Below are 19,039 nucleotides of genomic sequence, written 5' to 3'. Positions count from 1 at the left end.
ATTTTACTTTCACATGTAAATTAGTGACTTTGCTCAAAAAGATGTAAAAAAGTGATTATTTCCCTTTTCCCTTTCATTTTTAGTTATTTTACTTTCATATGTAAATGAGTGATTTTTTTTCTTATATAGGATTTTTCCAGTTTCATTTTTTAATTTTTTGGGGGCCAAATATCTCAGCATTTTTTAAATAAGTTAACATTACATCTGATATGCATGAATACTATTTTTATCTGTTGTGTAAAAATAGGTTATGGTAAACTTTTTTATAAAGACACGCATAATAAGTACCGACTATATAGGGCAAATGGTCTATATTAACAACAATTCTCGACATTGGATTTCCTAACTATATAGGGAAAATGGTCTATATTAACAACAGTTCTCGACATTTAATTTCCTAACTATATAGGGTAAATGGTCTATATTAACAATCTGAATGTATTAACCATCTATTACCACCTAGGGGGAAACAATTATATGATTTGGTAGATCACATATAATAACGACCTTTTTGATTGAAAAGATTTTCATAACATTTTACAGGATTAAAACTATTAGCAATTTTTGCTATATCACTTTTTGTTTCGTAGGATTGTACAATTTATGATTTTTTGCCCCGCGTTTCATAGAAAATTTAGCATCTACTCAGTCGCTTTAGAAAAAAAAACTTTTATTTGTCTTGTGACGCATCAAGTAAACCTAAATCCTATGGGATTCAAATGGACACGGGCTTTCCGTTTCCGCGTTTCATGCAATTCTACACAAATCCAAGGCACACTTGATCTACGTTGATTTGAGCATATTTTGAAATTTCCAAGACGACAAGCCACGAGTGGTGGTGCATCGTCCTCCTCCGCAACATGGCTACAACGATCTCCCGCGGATGAACGATGATGGTGGTGATGATCCAACCCCGGTCGGTCGAATGGTGGTGGTTGTAGATTGTACTACAACGACCTCCTACTGCTCCATGACAGCGGTGGTCACCAAAAGGTCTTCGAAGAGGGTTGATCTCTTTATGTCTGGTGGTTGATATCGACGATGAGATGTGAACTATGGCCAAAGTCTTGACATAGAGGGATGGTTGTCGAGCGGCAGCAGTCGCACATTGCATGTAGCTCCTGTGATCATGGAAAAGTGGTGGCGACGACGCATGCGTGACTTCGAGGTGGTGCTACGTGCACCCGGTTTCGAGCTCCAAGGTGAAAACCTAGGTCGAATGTGAGTTGATTATGACATGACACTTTTTTCGCGTCATTACATTATTAAAGGCATTGCTCGGATATGTTCGGAATGGTTCTTCTGGATGAAAACCTAGATTCTTGCCTTGATGGTTGGATCTGGTGACGGAATCAGCGTCGCTCCCTTTTTGAAGGCGTTGTTGTTGAAAAACATCGTTGCCCGTGTGGCGTTGTGGAGGGTGTATGCTTTTAGTATATGTATCCTCTTGCTTTATGCTCCATTTTAAGTACGTCTTAACCTTCACACTTATTTTAGGACAAAGGAGTAATAAATAAAATTCATCCTTTATTGAAAAAAACTCCTCACTATTTTGTTTTGTCTGTAGAACCCTACAAGGCCACACACCGGCTACAGTGCCAGTTATACCTGGCCATGGGCCGGGCCGAGCTTGGGCCGGGCCTTAAAAAGCCCACGACAGAAAACTAAGGCCCAGGCCCTACCATCGGGCCTATTTTTCAAACCCAAGCCTGGCCCATCTTGTAAAAAGACCTGAAAAGCTCTTAGGGCTTAGGGCCGTGGGCCGAGCCTCTTCCTTAAAATGCCAATATGCCAAGCCCAAGCCCGTCCAGGCCCTGCCGATGGGCTCAAAACTCAGGCCCAAGCCCAGCCCATGAACAAGCCCATTGGGCCTAGGCCCTAGATTTTACTGCCGGGCCTGGGTGGGCCGACAGGGCCAGGCCGGAGATGGCCAGGACTAGTGCGAGTCCCACACCCACGAAGCCCCAAAGTCCAAAAAAAAAAACTCCTCACTGTTTTGTCCGTAGAACGCTACAAGGCCACCCACCGGCTACAGTGCCAGTCCCACACCCACAAAGCCCCAAAGTCCAAAGGGAAGGGAGTGAGGAATCAATCCCATACCCACATAGCCACACAGCCTCGCTCCGCCTCACCACCCTCTCACTCTTCTTCCCCAATTCTTCCGCCGATTTCTCCACTCCCCCATCCCCCACTTCACTCTCCCCATCATCTCGCACAGCCCATCGATCTGCCTGCCCCCTTCCCAGCTTGGTTGCTTCAGCATTTCCTTCCATAGATCAAGCTGCTCCCCAAGAAACGAGGAAAAAGCTGTGGCAACACTCCTGCTCCACTGACCGCTCCGCACACTTCACTCGAAAAGCAGAGCAGATCGAGCCAGAGCGCGTCGGGCACACAACCGCTCCACCGATGAAGTCCGCCGCCGTGAGGAAAGACGCTGGCGGCGGCATTGGCGGTGGCGCGTTCGGCATCTCCTGCCTCGACATCAAATCCTTCGGCGCCTCCCTCGTGCTCTTCGCCCTCATCATGGCGCTCTGGCAGTTCCACCCGTACCAGCCAATCCTCGCCATCACCCGCTCCTCCTGTCCCCTCATCCCTCCCCCATCTACCGCTGCCACCGCCGCCACCACCGCAGTATCCTTCTCCAACTCCACAGCCGACAGAGCCGCACCGGCCGCCGCCGCCAGCGCGACAAAGGCGTCAACCTTGCCATCCCGGCCACGGGACCCCAACAAGCGGGAGCTCCGGCCGTACGGCAGCGCGGCGGCGCTGTTCGTCCAGATGGGCGCGTACCGGGGCGGGCCGCGCACATTCGCCATCGTGGGGCTGGCGTCCAAGCCGGCGCACGTCTTCAGCACCCCTTACTTCAAGTGCGAGTGGCTCCCCAACCCGGACCCGGCGGGCGGCCCGCCGCCGAGGCCCGTCCGGACCAAGGCGTACAAGATGCTGCCCGACTGGGGCTACGGCCGCGTCTACACCACCGTCGTCGTCAACTGCACGTTCCCGACCAACCCCAACGCCGGCAACCGCGGGGGAAAGCTCCTCGTCCACGCCTATTACTCCACCTCCTCCCGCCGGTACGAGCGCTTCGTCGCGCTCGAGGAGGCGCCGGGGTCCTACGACGGGTCCCGCTTCCAGCCGCCGTTCCCCTACGAGTACTTCTACTGCGGCTCCTCGCTCTACGGCAACATCAGCGCCCCGCGGATGCGGGAGTGGCTGGCCTACCACGCGCATTTCTTCGGCCCAAGGTCGCACTTTGTTCTCCATGACGCCGGCGGCGTCAGCCCGGCGGTCAGGGCGGTTCTGGATCCGTGGGTGAGGGCCGGCCGGGTCACTCTCCAGGACATCAGGGCGCAAGCAGAGTACGACGGGTACTACTACAACCAGTTCATGGTGGTGAACGATTGCCTCCACCGGCACCGCCACGCGGCGAACTGGACCTTCTTCTTCGACGTCGACGAGTACATCTACCTCCCCGACGGACGGTCGCTGGAGGAGGTGCTCGGCCAGCTCGAGCGGTACACGCAGTTCACCATTGAGCAGAACCCCATGTCCAGCAAGCTCTGCGTGGAGGATCCGACCAAGGCCTACTCGAGGTCTGCTTTCTTCCCTGCTCTAGCCTTCTCTATGCCTGTTGCTGCAATTGTTTATGCCTGTTGATATTCCCGTTGAAATCCAACAAAGATTCGTGCAATACAATACTGCAATCGGGGCAAGATATCCTTGTTTACCGCGTAGCGTTCCTGGAATCCAGTGAGTGTCCGCAGAACTTGCAATGTACCTCCAGTCACTGTCCATTTGCTTTTCATCAGCACACATGCTTCAAGAACCTAGGTTGTGAGTCACACTAGTCTATGCGTTAGGTTGATTTTGGGCAGTGCCACTGTTTTGTTCCTTTCCTTACTATAAGTTGAAGGCAGTTTGACCTTGGTCCATTGCGGGATTTTCTGGATTTAGCTCAGCCCTACATCAAATACTGCTGGCTAGCTTGGGGCTACTTTCCTGAGTTACTCTTTTGTTTTCTGAGTGTGAACCTAAAATTGTGCATAATTGTGCATCTTTTGTTTCGGGGGTAGAGTCACTACATAAACAATTGTTTTTTTGTTCCGAAAAGAAACAAGTGTAAATCTTTAAGCAAATAGTTGATGAATAGTTGCATTCTCATGGCGATGAGAGTCAATCAGCCTATTACATCGGTGAAACCAGCATCCTGCACAAATGAAAGGACATCAGGAGCAACCAGCTTTGGCTAGTCCTGACTCCTAAATGGGGACTCTACTTTGGATGTGATCTTGACTGTCTAATTTCACATTTAGAAAACCTTGGGTGAAATTGGCTGTAGATGTTCCGAGCCTATAACAAAACAACGATCAGGTTGACAATGCATGATTCTCCATGAGAAGGCAAATATTCATCAATTAGTTCGTCCTGCATCTGCCCATGGCATGTTCAGAGCAGAAAGTGATATTTTTCATCAGTGATGATGGTTTGTTTTATCATGAACTAAGCTGCAGCTTGTCCATTTCTGAGTACAGTAGTTGGCAACAAGACATTATTTTTAGTAGTTAACCCAAGAAAAAGTGTTTGCCACCATTTATGTCGTGACCCAATCTGAAAGTATCTTTGCATAATAGGTTTGCTTCTAGATTTCTTCCAGATTGCTGATACTCTATTCTATGCTAGTAAAAAAGCTTTGTGTTGACATCAGACGTTAATTAACCTAATCATGCTTTGCCCATCAGTTTGTTTCTTCACTAGGAGGGGCCTATAATTTTGTACCAATGCTACTCTGTGTGCAACCTGAGTGTTTTTTTTTGGAGGAGGAGGAAAGACCCCTGGCCTCGTTGCTGTAGTAATTGTTAAGAACCTAGATATTTACATGGCCTACTCAGCTTATGTGAATATTTTATCTTACGATAATGTAAATGAATGAAACACAACTGACACTGGCTGTTTTTAGTGTTTGAGTTAGGATTATGGTCTCCATTTGATAAGCTAAAAGTAGGTGCATCACTTCTTTTAATTTATTTCAGCGTATTTACTTTGTGCACGCGAACGCGTGCACATGCGCGATCTGTCTAGCAGACTTTTCCATACTAACACATTTATATGTGATTGGTCTTCAGGCAGTGGGGGTTTGAAAAACTTGTTTTCCGTAATTCGATCACCGGAGTCAGGCGGGATCGCAAATACGCCATTCAAGCAAGGCATGCATACTCCACTGGTGTGCACATGTCGCAAAATGTGTACGGGAGGACGACCCACAAAACCGAAAGCTTGATCAGATACTACCATTATCACAACACGATCAATGTCATGGAGGAGCCTTGCCGGGAGTTTGTGCCGAAACCCACCAATGGCAGCAAGGTAATGTCTGAGGAGGTACCGTTCGTCTACGACGATAACATGAAGCGTTTGGCGGGTGATATCAAGCGCTTCGAGGAGGACACAGTTGGCGTGGTCTATTCATAGCATCTGGAGGAAGACCTAGTATGGTACATACATAATGCTGTTCTTTGGGGGTACCTTGGTCTCCATCTGTGCCACTAAACCCAGTCTGCAACTAGTGTAAAGTTTTGGTTCTCAGCATTCTTGGCTCCGGCGTCAATTCGACGCATTTCCTTTCGTTCTTCTTTGTTGTTCTTTAAGCTCATCTTTGATGTCTTCTTATAGATTTATGTAGACAGACTGTTGGACATTATCAGATTCTTCTCATCTCAATAAACAGCAGTGTTGAGTGCCTGATTTTTGTACTAGTTTAATTTATAAGCTCTCGCAGCAACATTCCTGCATGTGGAGAGGTTGACACATTTGGAGTTGTCAAGAATTCTTCTGGTATGATTCCTGAGTGTACCATAAGGTAAGGGCAAGGTGCCATGGATCTTGCACCCTGTAGGCTAGAGACAAGAGTGTTTCTAACTGTACCCTAGTGCTGATTGCTGAAGTCCTGGATGGAGCAGTAGCGAAGCATAGGAATCAAGATCTGGTCTGGTGTACTCTGTACTGTGTCATGTGAGCTGAATCAAGTTCATACACCGAACACCCGTAGCTGGGCTACCCCATGAGCGTGATTTCCTGTGGGACGCTCTATGTGTCGCCCGTACCAAGCGCTACAGGCGAAGGCGCTTACAGGCCATTTTACAGTGCAGTGACCACCCGGCCACACAACCTCGTATGTTTATGTACATCTTTCTAGTTCTTTTCTTCCTTATACTTTTTATTTTTTTTCCTTTTCCCCTTTTTCATTTTCTCTTCCTGGTTCGATGAAGTTTTTCCGCAAAATATATGGATTTTTTTTGAAAATTGATATTTTATTTCAAATTCTATGTACTTTTTTTTTCAAATCAACGAACTTTTCCCAAATTCAATGAACTTTGTTTCAAGTCAATGACCATTTTTTTCCAGATTCAGTTAACTATTTTTCAGATTGATGAACTTTTTTCAAATTTGGTGAACTTTTTTCAAATCAATGAACCTTTCTTCGGATTGATGAACTTTTTTCCAAATTCAATGAACTTTTTTTAAAATTGATACAAAAAATTCAAAATCGATGAACTTATCTTGAATTTGATGAACTTTTTTCAAATTCGATGAACTTATTTTCAAAAATCCGTGAACACTTTTAAAATTATGAATTTTTTCGATTTTTTGAAATCATTTTTTGAATTTGTGATTCATTTTTTTAGTGCACGAATTTTTCAAATTAAACTAGTTAGCGAACAGGAGAAAGAGGACAATGATCCTCGTTTTTTTAGTGACCGACAATGATCCCTTGTGAGTGTAGCGAGGCGAGCGAGCGGCGGACTATTTTGGGCCAGCCCAGACGCGCGTGAACGGCTAATTTCCTTAGCCGGCGCCAAAGGCGCTGACTAGGAGCTCCCACGGGCGAATCCCCCACGGGGAGCAGGAACTGGGTGGCCCCAATAATTCTAGACTCACAAGCATGTTTCAGGAGAGTTCACGGGCTGAAGAACGTGCCCTAATCTAATTGGCCACCCCCGAATTTAACTAGCGGGTCCCGTCCTACTTGAGTAAAATTACATCCATTAACCTGTGTGTAGCATTACTCGGGGTGGACCAGTAGCGCTCGCTACGGAGGGTTCTGCTGGTTTTCTTCAATGAGGTTCATAGTGGTTTTTTCTGTTTTGGGAAGCCGGTTTTCTGGTTTTCTATTAACAGTTTCATTTTTTTTCATTCTTCCTTCTTCTACTTCTTTCTCTCTTTTAAAAAGAAATTGTTTTCCCCTTTTTATGATTTTTTTAATTCATGAAGTTTCTCAAAACTCGCGAACATTTTTCTAATTCATGAACTTTTTTAATTCGTGAACTATTTTCAAATATGCAGATTTTTTTGGTTTTGTGATTTTTTTAATCCGTGACCATTTTATCAAATAATTGTTTTTTAATGCTTGTTTTTTTTTTGAATTGACGAACATTTTTTAAGTCTTAATAACTTTTTTCAAATTTGCGAACTTGATATGACCAGTTTGGATTATAGTCGGACCAACAACAACGGTGACAAGCTGCCCACCAGAATAGCTATTGTACTCCATTAGTCACTGTTGGCGACATGTATATACCATCATATTGCAAGCAAACTTTGACAATTAACTATAGTTGTTACAAAATTGCATCCGAGTATGCTAAGATATTTTTTTTCTTTTTTTGAAAAGAAGTATTACCCTGGCCTCTGCATCGAGGATGCAGACATCCATTTTTATTTTATTATTTAATAAGGCCTCATAAAATAATTCAAATGATAAGTGTCATATGTGTTGGCTCTGATACCACTGTGGAGAAATGTAGTAGAAAACAAAAAAAAGCATCCTACAATCAACCAGGAACACTGTGATGATGCAATTACGGTTTAGATCGGATTGTTACCAACTCCAAGTTGCAGCAGAATAAGAAGAGTTAGCACAGATCGTATTTGAAATCCCTCAAACTGTTCACGAACGATCCCTCGAATGGATGACCGAAAGCACGGCCTCTCCACAGTTTGCAAGTGTGCGATCTCCATGATTCGGCAGTGCTTTGTCATCCAGAGGCCAGAGCTAATCACCGCCGAAGAATTAGAGGGAGAAGATTAGAACCACACTGGGCTTATAATAATGACGATTGGAGAGGCTTAGATCTAGCTCTAATTTGATTAATTAGAACTAAAACTAGAGAACTAGAGCAGGCTCCAAAACTTGTGCCTCTAAAGGTAAAAAAAATCCTCTAGTATATATAGGTTGAAGGGAGATGAAGGGGTGTCCAACTTGGGGAGGGATTTCCCTCCCCTTGTACCGGCCTACGGGCTGGTGGAGTCCAACTCCACCTCCTCAATTGGGCCTCCCTCTTGGGCGCCTCCACTAATGGGCCTTAGGGCCCATTAACTCTCCCCTAATAGGCATTTTCTTATTTTCTTTAGCCCATTGACTATGAATAAATTCCAGGGGCCTCCTAATCATATTAGAGCCCTTTATAATTTATATTGAAGTCCTTGGAAACAATTTCCACCTATATATCAATTGCCGGTATTACTTGGTAAACCCAGAAACCTTTCCGGTAACTCCGAAACGCTTTCTGTTCCTCTTGGAACTACTTTGAATATTAATGAAACTATTTCATAAATATTTTCTCATAACTCTTTCCCCACTAACACTCAGCAGATCGTGATTCCCTTAAGCTTGTGACCCTGTAGGTTTGGTAAAACATAGACTTGAACAAAACCCCTTTCGTTCAATGATCAATTGCGGAAAAGCGTGGACATCCATATTGGTCCCTATGAATACACGAATGACATTCGAGTGAACCCTTGGACATCATGTGCTATTCCCTTTGCTTTGCGATACTTTAAAAAATCGAGGTGAGATATGTCGGTATCCTCTTGAGTCATTCTCATGCTCACTATACCGATCTCCTCGTTATCGCTTTTGTTTTTCTTTCTCGTTGACATGTTCCTGCATCCCCATGACCTAGTCACATGTGTCTGGCCAGACGATAATGGATGTCGTCACATCGAGAGGGCTCTAAGAATATCTCTCCATCGTCAGAGGAGCAAATCCCACTCTTGAGCTATCTAGCCACTTGTCAAACTTTTCGATGAACCTGTAAGTTGTCGTTATTGATCATCGTGTTACAGATGACATTTGAGCAACCCTAAAGGCCATCGTATGGTAAGAAGTGACCATGACACTCTCATGGTATAAGGAATTAAATCACACATTAACTCTCCTAACAATTGGCTTGTGATAACCCACAAGTATAGGGGATCGCAGCAATTTTCGAGGGTAGAGTATTCAACCCAAATTTATTGATTCTACACACGGGGAGCCAAAGAATATTCTCAAGTATTAGCAGCTGAATTGTCAATTCAACCACACCTGAAAGACTTAATATCTGCAGCAAAATATTTAGTAGCAAAGTAATATGGAAGTAACAATAATAGTGGCAGAAGTAACAGTAGCAGTTTTGTAGCAATCGTAACAGTGGCAACGAAAAAGTAACGAAGGAAAGATCAATATGGAACGAACTCGTAGGCAATGGATCAATGATGGATAATTATGTCGGGTGGCATTCATCATGCAACAGTTATAACATAGGGTGACACAGAACTAGCTCCAATTCATCAATATAATGTAGGCATGTATTCCGAATATAGTCATACGTGCTTATGGAAAAGAACTTGCATGACATCTTTTGTCCTATCCTCCCGTGGCAACGGGGTCCTATTAGAAACTAAGGGATATGAAGGCCTCCTTTTAATAGAGTACCAGACCAAAGCATTAGCACTTAGTGAATACATGAACTCCTCAAACTACGGTCATCACCGGGAAGTGTCCCGACTATTGTCACTTCAGGGGTTGTCGGATCATAACACGTAGTAGGTGACTATAACTTGCAATATTGGACCAAGAATACAAATATATTCATGAAAACATAATAGGTTCAGATCTTAAATCATGGCACTCGGGCCCTAGTGACAAGCATTAGGCATAGCAAAGTCATAGCAACATCAATCTTATAACATAATGGATACTAGGGATCAAACCCTAACAAAACTAACTCAATTACATGGTAAATCTCATCCAACCCATCACGGTGCAGCAAGCCTACGATGGAATTACTCACGCACGACGGTGAGCATCATGAAATTGGTGATGGAGGATGGTCGATGATGACAATGGCGACGGATTCCCCTCTCCGGAGCCCAAAACGGACTCCAGATCTGCCCTCCCGAGGAAGAACAGGGCTTGGTGGCGGCTCCGTATCGTAAAAGGCGATGAATCCTTCTCTCTGATTTTCCCCCCGAACGTGAATATATGGAGTTGGAGTTGAGGTAGGTGGAGGTCCATGGGCCCCACAAGGTCAGAGGGCGCGCCCCAGGGGGATGGGCGCACCCCCACCCTTATGGCCAGGGTGTGGGCCCCTTCGGTTGATTCTTTCACCAATATTTTTTATTAATTCCAAAAATGATCTCCGTGAAGTTTCAGGTCATTCCGAGAACTTTTATTTCTGCACAAAAATAACACCATGACAATTCTGCTGAAAACACGTGAGTCCGGGTTAGTTCCATTCAAATCATGCAAGTTAGAGTCCAAAACAAGGGCAAAAGAGTTTGGAAAATTAGGTACGACGGAGACGTATCAACTCCCCCAAGCTTAACCCATTGCTTGTCCTCAAGCAATTCAGTTGACTAACTGAAAGTGATAAAGAAAAACTTTTACAAACTCTGTTTGATCTTGTTATTGCAAATATGTAAAGCCAACATTCAAGTTTTCAGCAAATATTATGAACTAACCATTTTCACAATAACATTTAGGTCTCACATTTACTCATATCAATGGCATAATCAACTAGCGAGCAATAATAATAAATCTCGGATGACAACACTTTTTCAAAACAATCAAGATATGATATAACAAGATGGTATCTTGCTAGCCCTTTCTGAGACCGCAAAACATAAATGCAGAGCACCCCTGAAGATCAAGGACTGACTAGACATTGTAATTCATGGTAAAAGAGATCCAGTCACGCTCATACTCAATATAAATTGATAACAATGCATACAAATGATAGTGGTGCTCTCTAACTGGTGCTTTTTCTAAGAGGACGATGACTCAGCAAATAAAAGTAAATAGATAGGTCCTTCGCAGAGGGAAGTAGGGATTTGCAGAGGTGCCAGAGCTTGAGTTTTTGAAACAGAGATAAATAATATTTTGAGGGGCATGCTTTCATTGTCAACATAACAACCAAGAGATCTTGGTATCTTTCATTCTACATACATTATAGGCGATTCCCAAACAGAACGGTAAAGTTTATACTCCCCCACCACCAACAAGCACATTCCATGGCTGGTCCGAAACAATGGGTATCGTCCAACTAACAACAGTCCTGGGGGAGTTTTATTTGCAATTATTTTGATTTGATTTGAGCATGGGACTGGGCATCCCGGTTACCAGCCATTTTCTCGTGAATGATGAGCGGAGTCCACTCATCGTGAGAATAACCCACCCATCATGGAAGATATTGACATCCCTAGTTCGTATATGAGGGAGTCGAGCATACAAAACAAATTATCATTTGAAGATTTAGAGTTTGGCACATGCAAATTTACTTGGAACGGCAGGTAAATGCCGCATATAGGAAGGTATGGTGGACTCATATGGAACAACTTTGGGGTTTATGGAAGTGAATGCACAAACAGTATTCCTTCTTAGTACAAGTGAAAGCTAGAAAAAGACCGGGAAGCGACCAACTAGAGAACGACAACAGTCATCAACATGCATTGAGATTAACCAACATTGAATGCAAGCATGAGTAGGATATAAATAACCATGAACATAAATATCATGGAGGCTATGTTGATTTTGTTTCAACTACATGCGTGAACATGTGCCAAGTCAAGCCACTCGAATCATTCAAATGAGGATACCATCCTATCATAATACATCACAACCATTTTAAAAGCATGTTGGCACACAAGGTAAACCATTATAAACTCCTAGCTAATTAAGCATGTCATGAGTAACTATAATCTCTAAATGTCATTGCAAACATGTTTCATTCATAGTAGGCCAAATCAGGAACGATGAACTAATCATATTTACAAAAACAAGATAGGTCGAATTCATACCAGCTTTTCCTCATCTCAATCAATTCATCATATATCGTCATTATTACCTTTCACTTGCACGACCGAACGGTGTGTATAATAATAAAAGTGCATGTGCATTGGACTAATCTGGAATATGCAAACATCTATTCAAAGGAGAAGACAAGGTAATATCGGCTCTTTGTTAGATCAACAATAATGCGCATGAGAGCCACTCGACATTTTCATCGTGGTCTTCTCCTCACGACCCCCAAAGAAAAGAAAAGAATTCCAAAGAAAAACACACTAAAATATTTTTGGAGTTTTTGTTTTTCCGAAGAAAGTAAAATAAGAGCGAGAAAAATTATTTACACGGGAAAGCTCCCAACAAGCAAAAGAAGAACGAGAAATATTTTTGGGTTTTCTTTTAATATACTACTAAGCATGCATAGAAAGGAAACTAACTACAACTATTTTTTTTGTTTTTCTTAAGGTTTATCAAACACACAAGAAGAAAGTGGGAAAAAGAAATAAACTAACATGGATAATACAATGAAAAAGTATGAATACTGACAACTGAAATGAGTGTGTGAACATGAATATAATGTCGGTGAGAAATACGTACTCCCTAAAGCTTAGGCTTTTGGCCTAAGTTGGTCTAAGGCCACGGCTGGCCTGTCGGATATCCAAAGTTGTAGTCGGGGTTGTACTGCGATGCATCAGCTACTGCCTGAAGGGCTGCAGCATGGAGGCGCGCAACCTCCGTTGTTCTCTCATACTCGTTTGCCTCCTCTCTAGTTATAAAATATCTTCCATTTGCCTGAAAGTTAAAAAAAAGTAGGAGCAGGAAGAGTAACATGGACGACGCGCTGTCTATTAAAGATTAGTCGGTACTGGAGGAACTGTTTGTTCCTCTTAAGAAACTGGTAGCACACCATAGCATCATAATCCAGAAAAGCAGGTGGCAACTCAATATCATACCCTCTTATGGGTACACCCAAATAATTAGCTAAACGCGTTGCATAAATCCTACCAAATAAGTCTCCATCTTTAGCATTAAGGTGTAACCTCCTCGCAATAATAGCCCCCAAGTTATATCGCTTATCACCTAACACCGCACACTTGAGGACACTAAGATCTAGAACACAAAGGTGGCTATGTTCATGTTTACCATTAAGGCATCTTTCTATAAAGAGAGAAAAATAATGTATAGAAGGAAAGTGAATGCTCCCTATGGTGGCTTGTGTGATATTTATAGTTTCTCCAACGGTGATGCTAGCAAGGAAATCATTATATTCAGATTTATGAGGCTCACTAAGAAGGCCCCATTATGGAATTTTGCATGCATCACAAAACTCTTCTAGGTCCACGGTGTAAGATTCATCATAAAGATCAAACATAATAGTATGAGTATTATGCTTAGATGAAAACTCAAACCTCCGCACAAAGGAATCGGTGAGATAATAATATTGTAGGCACTTGTCTGATAAGAAGTCCTCAAGGCCGGCATTTTGTACATACTCATAGAATTCATCCTTGAAACCTGCACGAACCATAAATTCATCTGACGGCCATTCACAAGGCTTCACTTGAGCTTCTCTTGGTGGTTCAAGGTCCGGTTCTCGTATCGTGAGTCTCGGTGCTTGCTTTCTAGAAGAACCACCTTGGTACATTCTCCTAGACATTTTTCTTCCACTGAAATTTTCTGAAATTTTTAGTGACTCAAAATAAAAGTGAACCAAACTCAACAATATTGATAGCAACTACTCATACAAGTATCTAGAGGCTATATCATGCATCAAAACTACTTTGGACCATATAAATTTGACATGCAAGCTTAAGAACAGGGTCACCAAAGCAGCAAAAATTTCCGAATCATGAGCCGATCGGACAGTCACAAATCTACGTGCCATCATACGTGCGTGATACAAATCAACTCTCCAATGATTGCAATAGAGGGAAACTGTCGTGGGACTAGACCAGGCAGCCCCCTTCCAAAAAAACCCTCCAAAACCCAGTGTGCCACAGTAAAATTATATACTATTTGTTATTTAACCTAATCAGAACACAAATTGTTGGGAAATGTAGTAGAAAAAACTCGCCCCACGATCACGATCCTAGGAACACTATGAATATGCATAAAAGGTTTAGATCGGATCATTACCCACTCCGATTTGCAACGGAAGAAGAGTTGGTGTAGATCATTTATGAAGTCCCTCAAATCTTTCACGAACGATCCCTTGAACCAAAGACCGAAAGCATGACCTCTCTACGGATTGCACGCGTTTGGGCTTTACGATCCGATAGTGCTTCGTCGCCGCCAGAGAATTAGAGGGAGGAGAAGAGAACCGCACAAGGCTTCTCTATTATGAGCATTCGAGGGAACCATGTCTAGCTCTAATCTATATCAACTCTAATTTAGAAATAGAACTAGAGGAGGCTCCAAAACTTATGTGTCTCCAAGGGCCAAAACCTCTAGTATATATAGGTGTAGGTAATAGGGAGGAGGCACTGCAAGGGAAGGAAGGACTCCTCCCCGTTGCGCCGACCCTAAAGGAAGAGTCCTCCCCCCTCCAATTCAGCCTCCGTGTAACCTAGTTCCCAGGTGACTAGGTGACTAGCCGACTAGTTGACATGTTCTGGCATATCCTTGTAACCTAGTCACCTGTTGGGAATCGTTGCATGGAAAACAAAAAAAATTCTATGCACACACAATGATCTATCCATGGAGATGCATAGCAACGAGGGGGAGAATCTGTCTACGTACCCTCGTAGACCGTAAGCGGAAGCGTTTCTCAACGCGGTTGATGTAGTCGAACTTCTTCGTGCTTCAACCGATCAAGTACCGAACGCATGACACCTCTGCGTGCTGCACACGTTCATCTCGGTGTCGTCCCTCGCCTTCTTGATACAGCAATACGTCTGTTGGGGAACATAGTAATTTCAAAATTTTCCTACGCACACGCAAGATCATGGTGATGCATAGCAACGAGAGGGGAGAGTGTTGTCCACGTACCCTCGTAGACTGAAAGCGAAAGCGTTAGCACAACGCGGTTGATGTAGTCGTACGTCTTCACGATCCGACCGATCCAAGTACCAAACGCACGGCACCTCCGAGTTCAGCACACGTTCAACTCGATGACGTCCCGCGAACTCCGATCCAGCAGAGCTTCACGGGAGAGTTCCGTCAGCACGACGGCGTGGTGACAGTGATGATGTTGCTACCGATGCAGGGCTTCGCCTAAGCACCGCTACGATATGACCGAGGTGGAATATGGTGGAGGGGGGCACCGCACACGGCTGGGAGAGATCAACTGATCAACTTGTGTGTCTAGAGGTGTCCCCTGCCCCTGTATATAAAGGAGCAAGGGGGGAGGCCGGCCGGCCCTCTATGGGTGCGCCAGGAGGAGGAGTCCTCCTCCTAGTAGGAGTAGGACTCCCCTTTCCTACTCCTACTAGGAGGAGGAAAGGAAGGAGGAGAAGGAGAAGGAAGGAGAAGGAGGAAAAGGAGGAAAGGGGGGCCGACCCCCTAGTCCAATTTGGTTTGGGCTAGGGGGCCGCGCGCCCTGCCTCCTCTCTTCCACCACTTGGCCCATGAGGCCCATTACTTCTTCCTCGTATTCCCGTAACTCCCCGGTACCCCTGAAAATACCCGAATCACTCGAAACCTTTCCGATGTCCGAATATAGTCGTCCAATATATCGATCTTTACGTCTCGACCATTTCGAGACTCCTCGTCATGTCCCCGATCTCATCCGGGAATCCGAACTACCTTCGGTACATCAAATCACATAAACTCATAATACAATCGTCACCGAAACTTTAAGCGTGCGGACCCTACGGGTTCGATAACTATGTAGACATGACCGAGACATGTCTCCGGTCAATAACCAATAGCGGAACCTGGATGCTCATATTGGCTCCCACATATTCTACGAAGATCTTTATCGGCCAGACCACATAACAACATACGTTGTTCCCTTTGTCATCGCTATGTTACTTGCCCGAGATTCGATCGTTGGTATCTCAATACCTAGTTCAATCTCGTTACCGGCAAGTCTCTTTACTCGTTCCGTAATACATCATCCCGCAACTAACTTATTAGTTGCAATGCTTGCAAGGCTTAAGTGATGTGCATTACCGAGAGGGCCCAGGGATACCTCTCCGACAATCGGAGTGACAAATCCTAATCTCGAAATACGCCAACCCAACAAGTACCTTCGGAGACACCTGTAGAGCACCTTTATAATCACCCAGTTACGTTGTGACGTTTGGTAGCACACAAAGTGTTCCTCCAGTAAACGCGACTTGCATAATCTCATAGTCATAGGAACATGTATACGTTATGAAGAAAGTAATAGCAACAAACTAAACGATCAAGTGCTACGCTAATGGAATGGGTCAAGTCAATCACATCATTCTCCTAATGATGTGATCCCGTTAATCAAATGACAACTCATGTCTATGGCTAGGAAACATAACCATCTTCGATTAACGAGCTAGCCAAGTAGAGGCATACTAGTGACACTCTGTTTGTCTATGTATTCACACATGTATTATGTTTCCGGTTAATACAATTCTAGCATGAATAATAAACATTTATCATGATATAAGGACATAAATAATAACTTTATTATTGCCTCTAGGGCATATTTCCTTCAGTCTCCCACTTGCACTAGAGTCAATAATCTAGATTACACAGTAATGATTCTAACACCCATGGAGCCTTGGTGCTGATCATGTTTTGCTCGTGGAAGAGGCTTAGTCAGCGGGTCTGCAACATTCAGATCCGTATGTATCTTGCAAATTTCTATGTCTCCCACTTGGACTAAATCCCGAATGGAATTGAAGCGTCTCTTGATGTGCTTGGTTCTCTTGTGAAATCTGGATTCCTTCGCTAAGGCAATTGCACCAGTATTGTCACAAAAGATTTTCATTGGACCCGATGCACTAGGTATGACACCTAGATCGGATATGAACTCCTTCATCCAGACTCCTTCATTTGCTGCTTCCGAAGCAGCTATGTACTCCGCTTCACATGTAGATCCCGCCACGACGCTTCATTTAGAACTGCACCAACTGACAGCTCCACCGTTCAATATAAACACGTATCCGGTTTGCGATTTAGAATCGCCCAGATCAGTGTCAAAGCTTGCATCAACGTAACCATTTACGATGAGCTCTTTGTCGCCTCCATATATGAGAAACATATCCTTAGTCCTTTTCAGGTACTTCAGGATGTTCTTGACCGCTGTCCAGTGATCCACTCCAGGATTACTTTGGTACCTCCCTGCTAGACTTATAGCAAGGCACACATCAGGTTTGGTACATGGCATTGCATACATGATAGAGCCTATGGCTGAAGCATAGGGAACATCTTTCATTTTCTCTCTATCTTCTGCGGTGGTCGGACATTGAGTCTTACTCAACTTCACACCTTGTAACATAGGCAAGAACCCTTTCTTTGCCTGATCCATTTTGAATTTCTTCAAAACTTTGTCAAGGTATGTGCTTTGTGAAAGTCCAATTAAGCGTCTTGATCTATCTCTATAGATCTTAATGCCCAATATGTAAGCAGCTTCACCGAGGTCTTTCATTGAAAAACTCTTATTCAAATATCCCTTTATGCTATCCAGAAATTCTATATCATTTCCAATCAATAATATGTCATCCACATATAATATCAGAAATGCTACAGAGCTCCCACTCACTTTCTTGTAAATATAGACTTCTCCAAAAGTCTGTACAAACCAAATGCTTTGATCACACTATCAAAGCGTTTATTCCAACTCTGAGAGGCTTGCACCAGTCCATAAATGGATCACTGGAGCTTGCACACTTTGTTAGCTCCCTTTGGATCGATAAAACCTTCTGGCTGCATCATATACAACTCTTCTTCCAGAAATCCATTCAGGAATGCAATTTTAACATCCATTTGCCAAATTTCATAATCATAAAATGCGGCAATTGCTAACATGATTCGGACAGACTTAAGCATCGCTACGGGTGAGAAGGTCTCATCGTAGTCAATCCCTTGAACTTGTCAAAAACCTTTTGCAACAAGTCGAGCTTTGTAGACAGTAACATTATCATCAGCATCAGTCTTCTTCTTGAAGATCCATTTATTTTCAATTGCTTGCCGATCAACGGGCAAGTCAACCAAAGTCCACACTTTGTTCTCATACATGGATCCCATCTCAGATTTCATGGCTTCTAGCCATTTTGCGGAATCTGGGCTCACCATCGCTTCTTCATGAAGGAAATATGCCCTAGAGGCAATAATAAAGTTATTATTTATTTCCTTATTTCATGATAAATGTTTATTATTCATGCTAGAATTGTATTAACCGGAAACATAATACATGTGTGAATACATAGACAAACAGAGTGTCACTAGTATGCCTCTACTTGACTAGCTCGTTAATCAAAGATGGTTATGTTTCCTAACCATAGACATGAGTTGTCATTTGATTAACGGGATCACATCATTAGGAGAATGATGTGATTGACTTGACCCATTCCGTTAGCTTAGCACTTCGATCGTTTAGTATGTTGCTATTGCTTTCTTCATGACTTATACATGTTCCTATGACTATGAGATTATGCAACTCCCGTTTGCCGGAGGAACACTTTGTGTGCTACCAAACGTCACAACGTAACTGGGTGATTATAAAGGAGCTCTACAGGTGTCTCCAAAGGTACATGTTGGGTTGGCGTATTTCGAGATTAGGATTTGTCACTCCGATTGTCGGAGAGGTATCTCTGGGGCCCTCTCGGTAATGCACATCACTTAAGCCTTGCAAGCATTGCAACTAATGAGTTAGTTGCGAGATGATGTATTACGGAACGAGTAAAGAGACTTGCCGGTAACGAGATTGAACTAGGTATTGAGATACCGACGATCGAATCTCGGGCAAGTAACATACCGATGACAAAGGGAACAACGTATGTTGTTATGCCGTCT

General features: G+C 43.6%; 1 protein-coding gene across 1 annotated transcript; it reads left to right on the top strand.

Annotated features, from left to right (window-relative positions):
- The first annotated feature begins 2,055 nt into the window (after positions 1-2,055).
- LOC125522420 (galactan beta-1,4-galactosyltransferase GALS1-like) lies at positions 2,056-5,739 on the top strand. Its single transcript, XM_048687485.1, has 2 exons — positions 2,056-3,593; positions 5,124-5,739. Exons 1-2 carry the CDS (start codon positions 2,407-2,409, stop codon positions 5,467-5,469), a joined length of 1,533 nt encoding a protein of 510 aa, XP_048543442.1. The 5' UTR covers positions 2,056-2,406; the 3' UTR covers positions 5,470-5,739.
- The last annotated feature ends 13,300 nt before the right edge of the window (positions 5,740-19,039 follow it).

The sequence above is a fragment of the Triticum urartu genome, chromosome 7 (assembly GCF_003073215.2).
Source record: "Triticum urartu cultivar G1812 chromosome 7, Tu2.1, whole genome shotgun sequence".
Taxonomy (NCBI): domain Eukaryota; kingdom Viridiplantae; phylum Streptophyta; class Magnoliopsida; order Poales; family Poaceae; genus Triticum; species Triticum urartu.
The sequence above is the reverse complement of the archived record's forward strand: the minus strand, read 5'-3'. Positions and strand labels throughout refer to the sequence as shown.